The 21,777-nt window shown below is 38.2% G+C and overlaps 2 protein-coding genes across 2 annotated transcripts; both read right to left on the minus strand.

Moving 5' to 3' along the window:
• Positions 1–316: 316 nt before the first annotated feature.
• Positions 317–7,890, minus strand: LOC114475239 (septin-5-like). Its single transcript, XM_028465906.1, has 12 exons — positions 7,839–7,890; positions 5,883–6,257; positions 5,113–5,209; positions 4,297–4,383; positions 4,080–4,203; positions 3,838–3,972; positions 3,630–3,747; positions 2,368–2,469; positions 2,183–2,279; positions 1,903–2,065; positions 465–570; positions 317–393 (listed from the first exon to the last, which is right to left on the minus strand). Exons 2-12 carry the CDS (start codon positions 6,204–6,206, stop codon positions 322–324), a joined length of 1,425 nt encoding a protein of 474 aa, XP_028321707.1. The 5' UTR covers positions 6,207–6,257; positions 7,839–7,890; the 3' UTR covers positions 317–321.
• A 1,030-nt stretch (positions 7,891–8,920) lies between these two features.
• On the minus strand, positions 8,921–19,886 carry LOC114475238 (LIM domain kinase 1-like). The gene is made up of 15 exons (XM_028465905.1): positions 19,659–19,886; positions 17,890–18,028; positions 17,034–17,143; positions 15,359–15,532; positions 15,143–15,248; positions 14,790–15,049; positions 14,520–14,709; positions 13,902–13,988; positions 13,693–13,824; positions 13,550–13,609; positions 13,397–13,462; positions 12,086–12,272; positions 11,275–11,330; positions 10,907–11,064; positions 8,921–9,946 (listed from the first exon to the last, which is right to left on the minus strand). Exons 1-15 carry the CDS (start codon positions 19,700–19,702, stop codon positions 9,469–9,471), a joined length of 2,247 nt encoding a protein of 748 aa, XP_028321706.1. The 5' UTR covers positions 19,703–19,886; the 3' UTR covers positions 8,921–9,468.
• Between the last annotated feature and the right edge of the window lie 1,891 nt (positions 19,887–21,777).

Raw genomic sequence — 21,777 nt, forward strand, 5'->3', positions numbered from 1 at the left:
TTAATACAACCAATTTACCTCACAATTTATGTCGATTAAAAAAAAAGTTACAAAAAAAGAAGACAATTATAAAAAATCAAAATTGAAGAGTAAATCATTAGTAATACATCACGTTTTCAAAACGTCACTGTGCCACATTAACCACTAGATGGCGATATTACTACATAAAAGTAGTCTCTGATCGCTGTTGAACGATCATTACTCAGCCATAATATTATGACCACCTGCTTGATGTTAGTGTCCATCAAACAGCAAATGATTCATAACATCCTTTAATGTTTATTGTTCACATAAATTACATTAAAAAAGGTCTTCATGACGTCAGCAGCTTCCTCTCTGACTGCTTTGCATCTGCTCCTGAATCCTCTCCAGGACTTCCTGCATCCTCTTCAGCTACAGACAGAGAGAGGAAGCTTGGTAAACGAATTATTTAATTATTAGTAGGAATAATTGATGAAACACACCTCTTCATCCTTCTCAAAGATCAGTCTTTCTTTCTCTGAGTCGTCGACGGCAGCGAGCGGCAGAGGAAAGTCGCTCTCACTGTCCTCTCGATGCTTCTCACGTAAACTAAAAGCAGTTTTTACACCAAAGTTATAGTCATTATAATCTACAAACTTTAGTTATAGTGTGTTTTTTTTAATACTTTAAGATTTAAAGCATTAAAACAACACCATAAACCAGCATGAATTTAAAAATGGCAAGCTAGCTTAGGTTAGCTTTCTGGCTATTAGCTCATTCCTGCTTAATCACTCTGACTATACTACACACTACAGCTGCTAGGGATGCTAACTAATGTGTGTGTGTGTGTATATATATATATATATTGTATCTGTATATAACAACAATAAGGTAGTGTAGGTCTCAATAAACAGTAAATATAAGGTATTTCTTAAAAAGTTTTACGAACAAACAAATTGTTTAAGGTTGATATTGCCATTTGCAAGACTGTTTTTTTTATTCATTCACAAACAATGGGTGTGTTGACAAATGGTCATGGAGAAAATATTTGGACAAATGAAGTCGAAATGTCAAAAATAAAGTCGATATTAAAGTTAAAATATAGTGTCAAAAAAACAAGATTAAAGTCGAAATTTCCAAAATAAACTCTACACACAATATCTGTAGATTTGACTTTATTAGCAAACTTTCATCACAGTATTGTATTTCAGTTCATTTTTTAAATTTCAACTTTAATCTCATCTTTTCAAATTTAATCTCATCTTTTCGACTTTAATCTCAACATTGTATTTCAATTAAATTCTCGAAATTTCAACCTTAATCTCGATATTTTGACTTTATTCTTGATTTGGCCAAAGATATTTTCTCCCTGGCTCTAATTCACTTCCATAGTCACGTGACTTGAACTTGCTTTGTATTGTGTGATTGGGAATCGAGCAGAAGAATATAAAGACAACGCAGAAGCAGAAAAGTTTATCTAAGAATAATTTTTACTTTAGTTTTTGTTTTGTGTTTCTACGCCAAACAAGGAAGACAAGTTTGTTTTTTGTGTTCTGATATGAACTCACTGAGACATACATTTTTGGTTGTGTTCAGGCGCTTCCGTAGAAAAGCCCCAAAATCAACATCTGCTATTTTTTTTGGCACAACTTTCAATCTGTGAAATTCCCAGAAATGTTACTTTGGCCGTGTTTTTTGACAACTTTTGGATGGAATAGAGGTAGCAATAAAAAAAAATGTTGGTTAGCCCAGCTGCTGTAACAAAACGTCTGAACGTGGATTTCAGCTGAAGCTTCTGAAAAACTGACTCTATGTTTGTGATTATTTGTTTCTCTGCCTTGGCCCTGTGATGTACTTTCATCTACACATCTTTAAATGAACTATTCTTTTTATTTTTTAATGCAATAAAAAGACCAATCAATGAACTCTGACTCCACCCACCTCCGTTTTCTCTCCTGCACCACCATGCGCGTCATATTCTGGATGCACTGGGCCCTGTAGTTTTCGTAGTGCGTTTCCCGCGTTATGTCTTTCAGATCTTGCATGTGCGTCCTCACCAGCATGTTCCTCAGAAGCAGGAAGTCAGAGTGAGCTGGATTCTCCACTAAAATAAACAACACAGAACAAAAGCAACATAGTCATCCAAGAACGATCATCTCACCAGGAAGCTGAACCCAAATCTGTGATGATGTAATAAATATGGACTGTTGGAGCCACTGACCTTCTACCACGCCCCAGGGATAGATGCGGCCTCTGAACTTGTGACCTTTACTTTCCACTTGTATGTTACTCCCAATGACGGCGAACGGGATGCTGTCCTGCAGACAGAAGCCACAGCAGGAAAGTATCAGTGTGGGAGGACACACTTATCCCCCAAAAACAAGCAAAGGAATGACGAAAAACCACCTTAAGAATCTGCTCCTGCATCCTAAATTCATCATCATCGTCTGAATCGCACTCCGGAAACTCGTAGATGTTTATTCCAAACTGTTTAATTTCCTCTTTGATCTGAAACAAAGAGAATCGCAGCAGGAAAAATGGTTCATATCGAAACTATCGAACTGTAACTGTCCAGAAGACAGTTATTTTTGAGTTTTAGACTTTTGGTTTCTGTGATCGTTTTCCTAAGCACTTAAGTTGATATGGTTTAAAAATGTGAACTGTTTTTTTTTATTTTATGGGAATGAGGCAAGTCACGTGACTGCAGGTAATTAAGGATTGCACCTGTGGAATCAGTCAGATGCAATACGGCTGCAGAGAGAAAAAAGCCTACGTTGTTGCAGAGGGAACTGATATGTCCAAAACCCTCACTATTCTGTATGATTTGAGAGGCGCACGCACGGTAATTGTGAAAGTTTCACTCGTTCATATTTGTTGCCATTATTTGTTAAAAGTACTTTGTATGTTTTTTTTTTTTTTTACTTTTGTAGTTTTCACGGTGTCGGATAACTGAAGAGAAATAAATGTTAAAAAACATCTGTATGATTGGTGGCCTATCTCAAACCTGAGTAGTTACACAAACTTTTTGTCCAAAACATGAACATACAAATGGTTTTTGTTTTTCTTAAGTAGGAAAAAAGGAAACTATAGTATAGGGACCCAGTTTTAGATGAAAAATCACCAGTTGGACAATTTTGTGACAATTTCAGTAAAAGCATGGCCTTAAAAACTGACAAGATAGTTGAATTCTTTCCAGTTAGGGCTGCATGATTGTGGCCAAAATGATCACGATTATTTTGATCAATATTGTAATCACGATTATAATCACAATTTTTTTTATCATGTTAAGGAAAAATACAGTATGTATATATTTTGCACTACTTAAAAAAAAAAAAAAACTAAATATGAACAGTTTACAGTGCAAAATTAGGCTTTAAATGAAAAAAAAGAAATGAACCCAATAATTTAAAATATACCAAGGTATAACTGAATAAATACACTTTACAGAGTGCTTTCACGAAATGGAACTCATTGGAAACAATTACTGCTCACAGCTCTCATCAATCCACCAAATGGTTGAGAAAGTGTTTGATTTGATATGCCGCAGAGCCCACATTTTAAATGTAAATATTGCCGACGATCAGTTTAATTTAATCGTGGCAACAAAATTTGAATAATTATGCAGCTCTAATTCTTGTCCCTGAGGATATCAGTTATTCTTCCTTTACCTTCCTCTTCTTTTTGAAAATTTCTGCTCGCGTCAGACTGTCAGCTTTGGCCAGCACGGGGATAATGTTGACTTTTTCATGTAAGGCCCTCATACACTCCACATCCAGAGGACGGAGGCTAATAAAGGCAGACACACACATGCAGGAATGAGTCAGAAAGAAAAGGACACATCGTTATGAGCGTTAGAAAGTCCTGCAGTCAGCGTACCCGTGTCCAAATGGTGAGATGAAGTAAAGGCAGCAGTGAACTCTGTTGTCCTGGATGTTTCTTCGGTTCAGGCCGCTCTCGTCTCTGAAGTACTGCTCAAACTGCTGGTCGATGTACTGCTCTATATGGAACCAGCTAATGAAAACAGGGAACTGTTTGAATATTCAGCATGTACAGACAAATGTCACTATTCACTGCTACTTTCTTGGTTACAGATAAAGAACTTGTGTTGATGACATCACCTGTCCGTGTTGTTGACGGCGTCTCCAAGGCCAGGCGTGTCGATGATGGTGAGTCTCAGCTTCACTCCTTTCTCCTCGATGCCGATGGTGTGTTTGACGATGTCCACTGTTTGACATATTCGTTCTGGAGATGCAACAGTTTGCACAAGATTACTTCAGTCAAATAGGCAACTTTTAGTTTAGTGCGTAAACATTTTGAGGAAAAAACAACCTTCACCTTCAGCGTTGAGGACTTTTCTGTCTTTATAGAGGTCAGTGAGAAACAAACTGTTGATTAGAGTTGATTTGCCAAGGCCTGACTCACCTGTAGAAAGAGAGAGAGAGTCACATTCAGTCTTACTGACACATATCACTTTTACTGTTATAGCTCCACAGGTGAGCAGTTTTTAAATCAGTCCACATTTGCATTAGCAGAGAAAGCAAAAAAAGGTAAATCTGCCAACTGTCTGTGGATATTTTTGTAATCTGTTAATTAATCCCAATGTGACAAAGTCATCCTTCATCCCTAATCTCATCATTAGAACCAAAGACAAATAAATCGGAATAGTCAGCTTTGTCTCTCCTTCACTTCCAAAAATCACATTGTTATGTTTACCAGCTTCTCATTGAATCAAAATGTTGCCCATGTTGAGTCCATGTATTGAAAAGCTGCTGAAAATCACCATCATATAGACAGTAGAGTAGACTACTACATCATCTGCATACAGAAAATGGTAAATGCAGAGGTTGACAAACACTTAACTTAAGTTATATACAGGAAGATGTTATATAATAATATTCTATTCCACTGCTCACATAAAGAAGCACAATCACACTACACAGTCACAGGCATTTTGATTACAGTGCCACTATTACCGCCTGTTTTGTTAACGCGATATATATCGAATGCGATATTATTCCACCTATAGTGGGCTCCATGTTCTTTCAAAGTGTGTGTGTGTGTGTGTGTATGTGTGTGCGTGTGTGTGTGTGTGTGTGTGTGAGAGTTGTACAATGACGAGACTGTAACACGATATCACAGCCTTGATCTCACCTGCCACCATGAGTGTAAATGTGAAGCCCTTTTTCACCGTCTTTCTGTGAACTTGATTAGGCAGCGTTGCAAAGCCGACATAGTCTTTGTCCTGATCCTGCAAAGAACGACAAACACATATCGAACAAATACACTGACTGATTTATTGGAGCCTTTAATTTATTATTATTAGGAGTGGGTTCACCTGCCTACTGTATATCTGATTGTTAGTTCTGTAATGAGCGCTAACCCTCTCAAGTCTATCTTCAGACCCCATCAAATGCAGATTTCAAGGGATTAGTAATTCTACGATATACTGTATTTTTTATGACTAACAGAAGAAACCATTAATGATGAAATACTACATTCTTATAGACACTCTTTTAAAACGATGTATATGTTCCTCATCATAGAAGTTACATGATTACATAAAAGTTTGAAAAACAAGATATTTTGGATGGTCCTGACATTGATTTATCAGAAATCGCTCCATTTTGTGAGCAGAGCTTTATAATGTAGAGCTAATATTCTTTTTTTAAAAAAGCATCTCTTGATGCACTTTTTATTCCTGCTTTTGTCAGGTTGGGGTTACAACTTGCTAGGCTGTATCTCAGTATACAACCTGAACAAATTTGAGTCTATGCAGTACAGAAAGGGACATACCATCGCAATAACAATCAACAATAACTCAATACAATGTTAAAAAGTAAACAACCAGATGGTCTTTTGTTTAATGTCAGGTGCACATGAATTTTATTTGAATGTTAAAAGAAAGAAAGAAAAACCCACACCTCTGGGGAGTCGTAGGGGTCAAAACGTCCCCAGGGACTACGTGGACGTGAGGACGGGCTGAGCGGTGAGTCCAGGGACACCTGAGAGGCGAGCTGCCTCCGTAGAGGCAGATGATGAAACTCAGAGTCCAAACCTATGTGACTCAGTCTGGGAGGGACCACAGGGGAGCCAGTAGAGAAGGAGGAGAAGGGGCGAGACAGAGGGGGTGTCCCAGGAAGGCTGTGAAATCTTCCGTTAATCCTCGGTGCAGGTCTCTCTGCCTCAGAGTGGAACGCTAATGGCCGCTGTTCACCACGCAGAGAGAGTGGGGGCAGGTCCCTCATGGCATAGGGAATGTGGATGTCATCCTGGTCGTCGATAGAGAGACTGGACAGCTAGGAAGTGACACAAGGACAGACATCAAAATGTAGCAGAAGGAAATCTTACAAACTTTGTTGTCAAATTTATTAACAGTTAAATTGAGGATCATGGGAATTTTAACATAAGCTTTGAGCTTTTAACTACTAAACAAAAAAAACAGGAAATGTCACTGATGTTGCTGTCCTTTATTAGGCTGTGTCGGAAATCACATGCTAACGTACAACTAGTACTGTCTGACATCAAAATGAGTATGTAGTGCCTTCACATTAGATAGTATGCAAAGATTGAGTACGTGAGAAATACCCTGATGTTTACTATATCGGGACATTTTTGAAGTATGCATGGTGGGCAGTGGGCACTAGTCATACTCAACCGCCCCATAATGCCTTGTGAACGGAACGTAAAATCGTCCTGGGGCCGCCTTTCAGTTAAAATCAAACAAAAGCATCTGTTTTTGTCTTCCATTAGTTTTTTTTAACGCTTTTGTAAACAGAGCTCTTGTTTTGAAGTTAACCAGTCGTTTTATCAGTAGCACAATGGCGGGTCTCCGAAAATCTCCAAAATGTCGGCATGAAATGTGTTTTTCGCGAGTTTTATGGGTCAAATGACCGCATGTTGATATTCTACTTGGTCTCTTTCTCACGTAAAATGCGAATCAATGCATTGTGCTTTAGCTTTTTCTCGTTGTAGATTTGAAACGCATCTTGGGACACTTTGAAGAATACTTCAGTGGGAATGGTCATCATCTGTCATCATCCTAATCATACTTATAGTATATAGTAGACAGTATATGCTCACTAAGTGCATAGTACGTAGTATGCCATTTTGAACAGTCTATAGTTGTTAGCTAATGGCTGCACCCCTTTCTTAACGATTAGCTGACATGTGATCGTATTATACCATCACAAAGGCCCTCATCCATCTGTTCAAGCCTGAAGTAGGGAGACATCAAACTCTTCTGCTTGTTCTTCTCAGTTTTTATGAAGCTTCTCATGGTTTAGGAGTTTCGTCATGTTCAATATCTTCTCCTGCTTGTACAGTCAACATCCCCGCAGCAGAATACAGAGTAATGTGTGACTTTAAAGACAGCCAGGGTTCACATGGTATCCCTCTACTTGTCAGCTCTCATTAACCACAGAGATTTACAACAAGCTTAGCCAAGCTTTAATTCCCTAACAAAGTGGGGGTAGAAGGTTTAACTCCTAAATCACACACACACACACAAAGAGACACAAACTCTAATATGGCATACCTCTTTTTCTGGCAGCGTTGCAGCTTTTTTTAAACACAGAAACATTTAGAAACAGTTTTGGATTAAAAGATGGAAAATTGCAAACAAACTTTAATCATCATTGATGTAAGAAATTAATTAAAACTGGAAAAAAAGGTGAAAAACAAGCTTAATGAGATAAATGATTCTTGAATAGCATATTGTGTTTTTAGAGGTAGTCAATGCAGAAAAGTCAACAACCAACACGACACAACAGAGCCCACAAATGTAGTTATATTTGGATTTTAAAGAGCTCAGAATACAAACTAATGTCATCATGTCCAATATTTGTGAACAAAAGAAATGTGCAGTAACATAGACTTACCTTTTTTACTGCTGCGAAATCTGACGGGAGAGGACATGGGCTCCATGTTCTTTCAAAGACTGTGTGTGTGTGTGTGTGTGTGTGTGTGTGTGTGTGTGTGTGTGTGTGTGTGTGTGTGTGTGTGTGTGTGTGTGTGTGTGTGTGTGTGTGTGTGTGTGTGTGTGTGTGTGTGTGTGTGTGTGTTGTGTGTGTGTGTTCGTGTGTGTTCTTCTGCTCCACTGTCTGCTAGTGTGCTGACTGACGTTACTATGACGCACCATACTAACAACAATAATAAACTACAAATACAATGATTGCCTTTAAAGTTGTATCTTAAAAAAATTTTTTTTTGATTGTTTGTAAAAATGCCATTTATTTTTAGTAAATAATATCATGTAAGTTGCTTGGCAGTAAATAGCTGTTTGGAAGCTTTACATTGTAATTATTTTATTATAATATTTCAAATCACATATGGCACCAAAAAACAAAACAAGTCACAAATACTGAAATTAGAGCAGGTAGTTTTGAGTTTAATAATTTAAATTAGCGCAATATAGTCATTAGTTAAGTCTTTCCTAAACCTTCCATTGTCCTACCCTGACTCCCTCTTCCCTTCCCCCTCACCTAGGTGCAACACTGCACTCTCTTTTATACTCTCCCTTTAATAAAGTTTTTCTTATCCTTTCTTAGGGAGGGTTAGGAATGGTCACAAATATGCAATATAATACATTTTATTAAATTGCATAAATAAACCATAGCTGTCGCAAAAAGATTGCACTTCATGTAGTGTTGACCTTCGACAGCATGTGCAGACAAGATTAAAATAAATTAGCTGAAATTTGCTTAGTTTGTTTATTGGAACTAACAACTTTTGCTATAACAACAGCTCAAAGGTGAATTAACATTAACAGTGTGGGAATTGTATTTTTAGACAAATGCATGTTTAATAGGTCTGAGAGTGAATAAAGTGGGTGATGGCTGTTTATAACACTGTTTTCTAAATAACAATGATTTCAAAATTAACATTTTTGTTTTTTTTTCCATTTACTTTTTGAAGTTTGTAAGATGAAAAGGGTAAAAAAAACAACAACCTGAAACTTAAGTAACAACTTGGAATATTTTATTATGTTATCACATCAGTAGTAGTACAGCTCAGTATATCAGACATGGTTGAACCTTTGTAGGTAAGACATTAGGCATTCAGATAAATAACACAATACAAAGCAGCTAAAACTTTAAAGTGCCACAAGTTTCACAGCTTCAGGGAAAACGTGAGCTTGGAACCCTGATATCTGCAGGTTCAGCTGAGAACAAATTAAGTAAAACAGTCAGACAGACAGATGAACAAACACAAATTGTTATTATGTTACACAGAATAAATAGTAAACAATGCCTGCATTTACATTCTCTGTCCACACATATTAAATAAATTCTGTTTGCAGCTGAGCTCTTGTTGAACATATTTATACCAGTTCACAAAACATAGTATGAGGTGAGATCATGAGCAAGAATTTCCCATTCTACGTACGCTTTCCTTCCTAATTCCACAGCTTTTCCAGGCACAGTTCTCAAAACATCGTCTTCCAGTTGTTCAAAAAAGGCAAACATCTTGATAACAACCTTCGTTCCTGAACACGGTTCATCTGTGACGTCAGAGAAAAGAACCGTCTTCTGTGGGTCCATCCCACGTTGCTCTAAATATCCTCCTGCTCCTGTTTGACCGAGACTTCTCTACTTGTGTAGAGTCTTCTTTTTGTTGTCCTTCGAAGTTACTATTTTCAGGACTCTGACCACTTTCTGAGCCGACTTGGACACGAGGGTGCAAATGTGTGGTCTTCTCTCCATCTGAATGACTTTCAGATACGTTATCTTCGCTCTGAGTTAGGCACCTTGTCTGTTGGTTGTCCTTGTCGTCTGAACATTGTTGAGCTCCAGGGTTCTGCTTCACTGGGGGAGTGTGATGAACTGGTTCATCATCAGTATGGTTCTGGTTGTGAGGTGAAATGTGGTGCTTGTTTTTCTGCCAAAAGACTCTGGAGAGCTGATCTATCTCAGAAAGTAACGGCAGACCAATGTCCTGGTGCATCAGCAGGTTCTCCAGGCACTCCTCCAGCTTGGAAAAGGATAGACTGGAAGGCAAAAAGATGCAGAAATGAGAAGCTGTGTTTGAAATGGCACTACAAACTCAATAAGTATGATTAGGATGATAACCGTTCCCACTGAAGTATTCTTCAAAGTTTCCCAATATGCATTTTACACCTACAAGAAAAACCTGAAGCACACTGAGGCTAAATATCTCTGTTGTTTCACATTTTAAGTGAGAAAGAGACGAGGTAGAATATCAACATCTGGTCATTTGATCATTCATTATTCACTTATGGACAATGACCGGTGATGACCGTTCCCACTGAAGTGTACTTCAAAGTTTCCCAAGATGCATTTCAAACCTACAACACCAAAAACTTGAAGCACACTGAGGCTAAATATCTCCGTTGATTTGCCACTTTTGAAAGTGACCAAGTAGAATATTGACATGTGGTCATTTGATCAATAAAACTCACGGAAACACGACAGGCCAACTTTTTCGGAGACTGAGGTTGAATCTGACTAGTGTGCCCACCGTGCACACTTCAAAATGTCCCTATATCGTAAACATGCGGGTATTTCTTGCATACTCAATCTTTCCATACGATCTAATGTGTACGCACTACATACTAATTTTGACGCCAGACTTAGTATGTGTAGTAAGTAAGTATGTGATTTTGAACAGAGATTTATGAGTGTCCCCTTTAGACTTTATTTATGTTTCATCATATCTTCAAGGAAATAACAAGTTAAGGCTCCTTTTAATGTGATACCCACTGGATGTATTCAACAAATAAACATCATCAGTGCAAAAAAGGAAAACTTATTAACTAAAGTTGTGGAAAAAGTGCCATATTAATTTAGATTAGGTTGTTTCAAGCAACATCACATATCAAATTTTCAATATTGGTGGAAGAGATGGTACCAAAGTCAATTGATACCACACTTTATGGCTAATAACGGCTGATAGAAGTCTTTTAAGTGGTTGAAAGAGTTTGGAATACCGTTTATCAGGATCCATGTCACAGCAGATTGCAGCCAGTGGGAGGAAGGCAGGAGGGCACAGTGGAGTGTAGCACTGCTGCAGGAAACCAGCTACATTTAGTCCAAAGTCACTGGTCCGAGGAAGGTAGTCTGGGTCAGCATTCACTCTCCCTATTATCTTAGAAACACATGGAAACACTAAACTTTAAAACACTCCCAGGGCATTGCAGACACAAGCTGGATCATATCCTTCCTATATCATAGTGTTTTTGATGGCAGAGATTTAAATTTTTAATAGAGCAGTTGGATAGCTTACTCACTCATCTGCTATTGTTTTACTCAGTTGTTAAATACGTACTTTACAATGATTGCTTTACTTTTGCCTCACCTCACATATCATGATGCCAAAGGAGAAGATGTCCACACGCTCATCATAGCTTTTACCTGAGAAGTGAAGAGAGAAAAAAACTATAAAATAAAGGACTTCTCACTGTTCTTACACATGAAACAATCAACAATTATAGCAGGTAGTTATGCAGGTAATGACAACAGCTAGTAGCGTTTAAAGGCAGAATTCAAACGTTATCAAGACAAACATCCGAAAATACACAAATTGCATCTAGACAGCATGGAGATGTTGGTTATTTGTTTTAAACTGTGATTTATTGGTTTCCATAAGTTGGAAAAAAAAATAATGCTTAAAAATCCCATTATTTTATTTAAAATTTAAACTGCTGTAAAATGAACATTGAAAATGTATATTTCACACAGTTGAGAGAATATGCATATGTCACCATTTACTGTCAAACATTATGATGCACTTTAGCCTAGATTTTAGTTTGGTGTCATTTGAGGGAAAATTGTGAGTAATGATTGAGTTCATAATTTTCAATAGGTTTGAGTGTACGAAGGTTTCTTCACGGTTGGGGCTACATTTAGGTAAAGGCAAATCTGTAGCACATTGTAGTCGATTTGTTGTGAATTTTAAGAATTTTGAACTTTAGAGGCTTGCTGTAGCGCCACGTTTAGGATGATTGGTCTGTTTAGCAGCTGTGGTAATCTGGCATGGAACTGGACCTTTGTGCAAAATTTGGGGATCTTTTGCGCAAGGGATGTAGGATTTCCTCGGAAGAAGAAGAATAAAGAAGAACATGCAGGATACGATTAGGTTTCTGGAGTTTGTCCTTTGCGTCCTTTACCATGGATCATCTCGGGGGCCATCCAGTAAGGGTTTCCCACGACTGTGTAGCGCTTCTTTCGGTCCAGTCTGCGAACCTCGCACAGCGTTCCCTTTGCTGGCCGTTCCAGGGAGGACGTTTTGCCCTGATTTCTCCTATCCATCACCAGTCTGGCCAGTCCAAAATCTGCCACCACCACTGATTGGTTCTGGTCAGAAATCAAGGCAGGATTGGATCAGGTTACAATCTGATTAATCATTGCATTAAAAAATGCAACATACAAAGAAGAAGGCTTGGGTGGTAATACCGTATACTGTGAGGGTCATAAAAATAGAAATGGTATCAGTTTCAATAATGTCTTTTAAAAAAAAAACTGCAATGCACTTCTATAGGAGATAAGGATTAAATATTAAACATAATTTATTTCATGCCTAAACATGATTCTATGTCCAGGAGCACTTGTGCTGATTACAATCAAATCAATGTCAATGACGCAACCTCAAGTTATCTCCCCTCAAGGAACGTGACTTGCGTGATTTGAACAACTAGGTCAAATGCGACCTCGTCGCTCAAAGTTGAAAAATGTGAACTTTTCAAGCGACAAATCTCCTGTCCTTCACCGTCTGTAAAGCCGAGGCAGCAGCTCCTCCCTCCCGCTACAGTGAGACGGCTGCAGCAGGAGGCTTCCTCAACTTACCGGGGCAAAATTAAAGCGGTTAACTCCTTAAATAAGCCAACATTCTGAGTGAACTCATCCCTTAGTAACTTCGTAAGTCAATCATAAACCGTAAAAGCGGCGCTGTTAATGATAAGTGCTGTAAACATACGGCCGGAGAAGAAGCGATCAGTCTTTTCTCTCCCCTGACATTCGGCTCCATAACACACACATGCAGTTCCCTGGTCATGATGTCACTGGAGCGATGAAGTGATGGAGTGACCAAAAAGCATCACTATGTTCAAGCGACTCATCACAGGTGATTGAAGTGACTGCAGTCGCGTTCGATGTGAATGCACCCTCAGCCTTACGTCATCATTTTTAATTAGTCAAGGTAATACCGTATACCACAGTAAAATAGGGAGAAGGTTTGATGATATAAAATTTGGATACCACCCCAGGTCTACCTCCATCTGTTATTATAGAAAACGTTCAAGACAACAAACTATTTATTTACATTCTTTTCCCATATGCTGATGGACTTTATCTGCATCTGCGGCCAGAGTTGCTTTAAGGAAATATTGCACATGTCACTGCCAATTTCAACCTTTGATTTAATAAACTTAAGAATGTCAAGAATAAAACTGATAGAGAAAGAAACTTGCTTAGTGGCTTACCTCTCTGACTAGGCAGTTGTATGAGTTGAGATCCCGGTGGATTACATTCATGGAGTGTAGGTAAGCCTTTAAAGTAGACACATTATGTTTAACAGGTAACTTGTCTCTCATTCTGAGTTAATTTGCATCGCTCAGTCACCAGGAAAAACTCACCATTCCCGCTGCAATGTCTTTGGCATATCCAACTCTTATATTCCAGGGAAAATCCTCCTCCTATGATGACAAACCTTCTGCATTAGTCCACTTAAGATTACACAAGATTAACAAAGTTAATCAAGTTGTGTGTGTTAACCCACCATTTTTATGATTGTTTCCCGAAGAGTTCCTCCTTGAATGTATTCCGAGACAAAATGTATCCTCTTGTCTTTATAAAACAGTCCGATGAACTTTAATACGTTTTCATGGTCGAGGCAGCGCATCACCTTTACCTGGGAAAACAGAGATGATTGGAGGCTAAAGAAACTCAACCAAAAGTTTTTTATGCTTGACTATGGTAACTTCTTACCTCCTTTGAGAACGTCTTCTGCGTCTCTTCATCAAAACGTATCAACTCTTTCATCACCATCACCTCCCCGGTCTCCTGATGCGTTACCTTAAAGCAGGGGTGTCAATCTCAATTTAGTTCAGGGGCCAAATACGGAGCAATTTGATCTCAAGTAGGCCACAGATTTTATGCGGAAAAATGAGTAATTTCAACATTATTGTGCCCTAGTTTGCACTTCTACATATACATTAAATACAAAATATGTAAGAAACCGACCATATCTAAGCAATAAGCGATATTCACTTTAAATTTCCTAGATTTTGTGACCAATTTCTGTTTAATTGGGGGAAATATGTCATTATTTCAGAAAAATTTAAGGGTTTTGTAAGACTTGAGTTTTTTTTTTTTTAACTCATTAACATTAGAAATGACTGCAATCGTGCAATATAAACACCAGAATAACTGTGAGCATAATGATTCATGTTTTCTCTGTCATTTTTACATTCTCCTGCAGGCCCAATTGGATGCTCCAAAGGGCCACATTTGGCCCCTTGACACATGTGCCTTAATCGGACAGTGATCACAGCGCTGTGTAAAAAGTTTTAGAAAAATAATGAGGACAAAGAGAAGCAGTGGCACCTTCACAGCTTGACCAAAGCAACCTTTGCCAAGCACTTCCCCGTGGATGAGGTCCGAGGGCCTGAAGATGCGATGGGTTCGATCCCCGGGATCAACACGAAGAGACTCAGACCGAACCATGTCTCTCCTGTGAGATAAAAGCGACAGTGCTCCAGGAGACAGTGGACACTTATCTATGCTACAGCTGCGTCTGGAAAATGAATGAATAAAAGTGAATACACACGGGGGAGAAATATGAGTAATAGAATAATTTGAGCCAAGAAGACTTACAAAATATTTCTGGATCTCAGTCCTGTGGTTACTGGATTTGGAGGCGGTGAGAGGCTTATTCTGTTGGACTTGTCCGCCTCCTCTCGAGGAATTGGCTCTTCCTCCAAGCTAGGAAGTTTATGTGTTGGTGAAAGTTTGTCATGAATGCGCGTTTCATCATCTGGAGGATTGTTTGAGTGTAGGAGGGCATCGGGAGCTTTTGGGTTATGTTCAATGGTGAGCTGTAGTGGTCTGCTTGTGTCCTGGATCATACGGTTCACCTATAATGACAAGTAAATCAATGACATCCCTTATGATCAGTTTATTTAGTTTCACATATCATGGAAGTCATCACAGGCTAGCATGATGCCTACCTCATCGGCGGAGATATTTCGGATTGGGATACCGTTGACTTCCAGTACTCGATCACCAGCATGGATCGAAGACAGCAAGTCAGAACTGGGAACATGTAAATCTAACCTGAGGCAGAGTGACACAGAGCGAATCAGAGGAAACAAGGATGGAAAGGAAAATATTTTAATAATGAAGATGCTAAATTCACTAAAACTGTCTAGAGTTGGGAAACTTACTCTGCCACAGTGACAATAGGGCTTTTATCATGGCTGATCGTGGTTGTTACAGTCAAAGCTCGTCTGCAAACTGCATGAGGAGGGAGAGACACAAGGGCCACAATGTGGGGACTCTCGGGGAGCAGATCATTGGGCTGTGCAGCCGAGACAGCGTCCTGACGGAAGCAGTGGCCACTACAGAGAGAAAATCAGTATAATCCAACGACAGCATGTCATGAAAGATGGACAGTCATTAAAGGAAAGAGAATCAGTTTCAGTTATCAGTTATCCTGTTTCAAACTGCTTATCTCAAAAGTTTTTTTACCTTCACCAAGAAGGTCATATTTTCTAATGACGTTTATTTTTTTAGCAGGATTACATCAAAATGACTTAAAGAGTAATTAAACCCCTGCTTTCTGCTGACCTGCCACTAGGAGGGAAATTAAAAAAATGCCTTGATTATGGGCGTTACTGCTGTATCAGTAAGACACTCCCACTCAGGAAGCGCTACGCTGTGCGCAGACACAGACGGTAATACACACAATGATGTGTCTGTAGACACACACACATAGCGAATTCACAGCTGAGATTTATCACTCCAACCACAGGCACACACAATCACGACGTAAAGCTCACACACAGCGATAAGACATACACACGCGCCCGCACACACGCAGAGACAGACGGGAATACACTCATAGCATAACTGTGTCTTTAAATACAAACATAGCTTAATGAACCCTCTGATTAGCGCAGAATCTGCTCTTAATAGAAGCACAGAGTCAAAAACATCAACGCTACTGCGGCTGTTTTACACGAAACACAGTGGACTTCCTTATTCAAACTGTCATACAATGCTCACTGAGGGCTGTGATTGGAGGAAACTCTCCTCCCTCCTCTCAGCTTTTATAGAAGGGGCCGGGCCAACAATGATGACGCAGAGGAAACTAAAGAATCTATGTCAGCCAATAGCAAAATTCAATTGTAATAGCTGGCATTCAACCCTTAGTGGTCAGTAACTCTGACATTTTACAACTAAATATGCAAAAATAAAATACCTTCACTAAAATGTGAAGAATGGGACTAGGATTGATAAACATCACTACTTAATACCCAAATACATATGTATTCAGCAGAAAAAAATGGGTTTGGGGTTTAGTTATTCTTTAAGGAATTTTGACAAAAATGTTGCCAAAAATAGACCTTACAACATGGTAGACTCCATTGAATTTCAGAGCAGATCCAGATCAATATACTGATTCTGGATCAGTTTCAAAGATTAAATAATCCATATATGTCATCATTGGCAAAATTTCATAATGTTCATCATTAGTCGACCCGTATGAAATTTGACTCAGTTATTTCGGGTTGCTTCCTCATTTACCCTACCAAGTTTCATCAGGATCAGATCTAGATTGCGAATTATATCACGACTTTTCAAAAAAAAAAAAAAAAAAAAAAAAACTGGGTTGCCCATACATTTAGACCTACTATATTGTAGAAGGTTTGGTGCTTGGCGGAGATTTGCGCTCTCGGTGAGTGGTCTTGTTTTGTTTTAAATTTTGATTGAATTAATTCTATTAGTTAATGCCAGGAAAACTTTTAATATTATTAATTTGACCTAATAAACCCCATCTTGATGACTGGTGACCTATTCAGATTCAAAAATATGCTTTAGTTGAACTTTCTGTCTTACCAGTAGAGTTTCGATCGTTCAATCAAAGTGTACGTGTCTCCATCACCGATGACCACCTCACAGCTCGTGCAGGCGAAGCATTCTGGGTGGTACTTCTGCTCCCCAGCAACCTGCATATGAAGGCAGGTTATATAACACAATGCAGAAAACAATAGAATGTGGGTTTTCATTTTAAAAAAAGACATTAGGTCAGATCAACCACTGCTTTCTTCTGTTGATCTCCACACAACGGATGTTTTCACAGAACATTGTTTCACTGATGGACCAAAGGACAAAGAAAAAGGAATTTACCTCCACATTAGGAGGAAAATAGAAGACAGGAAGGCTTTGAAAGAATAAACAGCTGCTGTAGAAAGAGAAGATTTTGTTGCTCAAAATGTTACTAAAGAACACGAGCTAAACGAGTTGCAGTTCTAAGTCAAATCTCTGTTTTAAATCTATCCTTCTACCCCACAAAACTTGTCCTAAAATAAATCCTTCCACATAGAAAGTGAAAGTGATGCGTGAAACTTTTGCGCAGGTCAAAAAACACAATCATTTGTCAGCAAACCCAACCAGTGTTTGAGATGGAGTGAAAAAACTCTCACGAGTGCCAAATTCAACGTTGGACCTTAGTTTGTGAGTAAATTCTCCCATTTTGTGGAACAAATACCTTTGATTTATTGATCTATGAGGTCTATACGATGTCTGAATCTGTGTTAAAAGATGATGTGATAGGGATTGTCACCAGCAGCTTTATGGCATTGATGAAAAATGATTTTCAAAAGAAATGACCAAGAGTTTGATTGATTTCATTGTATTTTTTCCACCATAATTAAACATTTTGTGATTGTAGTTCAAAACAACCCAGTTTTACCATAACTAGTCCAGTGCTGATGGTGTCCTTGCAGCCGTGGCAGTGCTCTCCAAAGCGTGACCAGTAGTGTTTCTTACAGTAGAGCTGTCCATCTCTTTCATAGTACCAGTGAGACAGGATACAGCCACACTCGCAACACCTACAGAGGAGAAATAAAACAGAAAGGAGGTCATGCATGCATAACTGTGATGCTGTGAGTAGTTGGAAAAAAGAAAGGAGAAACTGTGGCCGTGAGACAGCGGATACTAGAGTAACGTGAGCCACACGAGCAGCAGAACACACGAGAGTAGAGAGGAAAGCCGACCCGTTGGTTACACTTCAAGTCATAGTCTTCGGTCGAGTCTATTTTTAAAACAATGCACCACTTCCGATGTAATGTACTCTGTCTTTATGTTAAACACTCCTGTGGGGATTTGATTAAAACTCAGTCTTGCGGCTGGTTTTCTTCACATAACCAGTGGGAAGACAACAGCACGAGACGAGAGATGTCAAAGAAGAAGTTTTTATTACTTGTTGTGACAAAAAAGAAAAAGCCACTCATGAGGGTTCACAGATGAAAAACCCTGTAATGCCCCAAAAACATGGACACGTCCATTCTGAGTGACTCAGTTAGAAGATGTCTACTTCTTAAGTATAAATCAAACTGTAAACAAATGGCTTCTGGTTAACCTTCAGTCCTCTGAAAGGTGAAAACTTCATTGGCATCCTGCTAAATAATACCTACTGTGTGCACATTTTGACGTCCTACTTCCTTATCTTTTCAACTGTACAACCAGAGAGGGAGTCGACTTCCTGGACACAAAACAAGCCCACGTTCCTTTCTCCAAAGCTAAACTGTAAATGTCATGCAGTGCTTGGTTTAAATGGACAATTAATCAACTATCAAATGAAAACATTAGACCTCTTGCTCTCTCTTTTTTTTTTTTTACCTGAAATATACAACATCTTGGTGTTTGCCCCCCTTAATCAGATAAGCCTATCTTGGGTTTAAAGCGCATATTAAACTAAAACACACACAAGCCCTTTTTAATGTATGGTTTTCACAACACTCAGATGCAATATTTAATTAAAATAACTTCATAAAATATTCCATAAGTTAACAAAAATATGGAAACTCCAGCTGTTATCTTTAAAAATACAACTCATATTGAAACATGATTCTACCATATGTTCTCGTTTGATCATGTTCACATCTAGTATTATCGTAATGCTGATGATAATCTTGGCAATTCTGCAACAAGTGTTTGAATGATTAACTTTCTTGAATCTCTTTAATCACTGAGGAAATAATTAGTTAATAAGAGCCATTAGCCAGCTGGTGCTTCTTCTTCTTTTCTTTTCTTTTTTTACCTTGTCTTTGAATGTGAAAACCTCTAACTTTATCTGATCTGTGCTTTCACTCATACATTTGGTCTCAGATGAGTCCTGACATGCATTTGAAGATATTTCATCTACGTTCCTCCAAGGATCAGTCCTGACATGATAGTATCATCACTACTTTACTACTCATCTAGTATTTTTCATTTTTTAAGTTTAGTTTAGTTCATTAATTTTGTTTTTATTTTTTTAATTTTTTTAAATGTATTTATTTTTTTTGTTTTTTTGTTTCATTCAGATCAGGTGAAACAATGAATGAACCCCTGCCTTAACTTGTTTCAAAGAAGATTTTCGAATGAAAATCATGTTTGAGCTTTTTAAGGAAGTATTCTCGGTTTCCAAAGCGTTGACTTTACACAGACATTTAAAGGAGAAACTGTAGCGTTTCTTACCGTCCTTTCATTCCTCTCCTGAACCTCTGATCCCTCCGTGACATCCTGCTGCTCTCACACTTGTTGATCTCTCACAAAACAAACTTGTCATATGTTCAGATGCTCAACCCAGAAACAGGCGTTGTTTGACTTTTGCACACACTCTCTCTCACACTCTTTGCATGTCAGTAGAAGCTTCCTCTGTAAAGCTGTTTCCTCTCCCAGTTTGAGCAGCTCTGACCCACTGACTTTTTACACCAGCTGCCCAGTGTCCCCCTGCTGGCTGCTGGGAGGCACACACCTCTTTCCCAGTATAGATGTTTCTGCTCCACCCCCTCTTCCACTATGTAGACTTCTGTTAGATATAGTTACAGTGCTCTGCAGAGTGGAGACAAATTAAGCCCACACAGACATTCTTCAGTTTGAACCTGCACGAGTTTCTGTGGAAGCTATAATGAATATTTGAGGTAGTGAAATAAATAAATAGAATAAAACACTTTATCCTATCAGAGCAGACATAATGTCTTTATGAATGCTCCAATTAGCTACTGCACTATGCAGGTCATTTAACAAGGAAACAGAGGTGAAAGTAATGGATTACAAGTACTCATGTTACTGTAAACGAGTTGCATTTATGGGTAGTTTTTTACTTATTTATTTATTTTTTAGTATATTTCTAAATCAGTATTTTAACTTCCACGTTTTAAAAGAAGTAAAGTAATTTATTACATCTTTACACCCAATCATTACTGAGTAAGTTTTTTTTAAATTATTATTATTTATTTTTTTCCCATTTATGTACTGGCACATTGAACATAATCCATATTTTCTTAGTCGTGGCATTTCTGATCAACGTCCAGCCACTATCTTTGGTTCAGGTTGTGGCGTCGACCTATTGTGTTGTTACCCACATGGCACATTTGGCATGGCACTGTTTTAGAGTTCATAAATGTAGCTATACTTAGAGTCTGAGTATTTTTTTTAAATTTATTTAAAATTGAATTCATTGGTGTGTTTTTTATTTAAAAAAAACAATTCTACATTTTGTCAACCCTTTTATTTTATACAGATGCCTTTGAGGAAAATAAATTAACTTCCAATTGCAAAGTATTTAGTCTCCTTTTTTAGTTTGAGTATTTTATGTATGACTTACTTGTAATTGTACTTGAGAACAATTTCAATCAAGTAACAGCACTTCTACTTGAGTAAGATATATTAGTATTCTTTACACCTCTGCAGGGAAACAGATGTAGCATTTAAAGCTTTAGATCAGTGCACAAACCCATTGATTCCCTCTGTATATCTGAATTTTGCATGTAGCCCAGCCTCTAAATGTATATCTTCTGCCTGTAAATCATAGTTGAAGTGTTAAAACATGTCCGCACAAACATTCAGTGCAGCTGCACTAACGGACAGAAGGAGGTGTTTTTTTAATTCTATCATAAAACCAACAATAATGTCCTTGTTTGCTTTAAATAACAGAGCATGGAAGCACATCAGACCAATTATCTGCATTAGTTTCTGAATTCTTCATTTTCATAGTTATGATCATACGATATGCTTGTGTTCATTGCTGCCTAATGAAATGTTCCATTAGTTAAGTGAGAGGTTTACAACACTCACTCGTTCCTGCAGAGTTTCTGGCTCTGTAGTCAGAAACCTGCTGAGCACCATGACAGCGGACACCATTCTCCAACCCTGACCAAGATACGTTTGGCTCACCTCTGACCTCACATGCAAAGCAGCCTTATCTGCTTTAAACCTGTGGTCAGCGAAAGCATCACCTGTCAATTGAGGATAACTTATTTGATCTTGTCGAAAAGAAAAGTTTTTAATGGGTCATCTATTGTTCGGCTCAACTTGTCTGATCCAAGGACCACATTATCAACATTCATGTCAGCATTAATGAACAATCCAATCTTTAACACGACCATCTTGTATATTCTTCTCTCATTTTGTGTGGGTTTGTCGTTGTTTTGTGTTTTAGGATTCATTTTGGATCCAAACTACAAAATGGTTATTTTGTCTGTTTTGGGGTAATTTTGTGTAGTTTAATTGTGGTTTTGTTGTCATTCTGTTTATTCCTCTCTAATTTTATGGGTGTTAGTTGTCTTTTTTTATATTTTTGTAGTGTCAATGT

Source organism: Gouania willdenowi, chromosome 14, assembly GCF_900634775.1.
Source record: "Gouania willdenowi chromosome 14, fGouWil2.1, whole genome shotgun sequence".
NCBI classification, from domain to species: Eukaryota; Metazoa; Chordata; class Actinopteri; order Blenniiformes; family Gobiesocidae; genus Gouania; species Gouania willdenowi.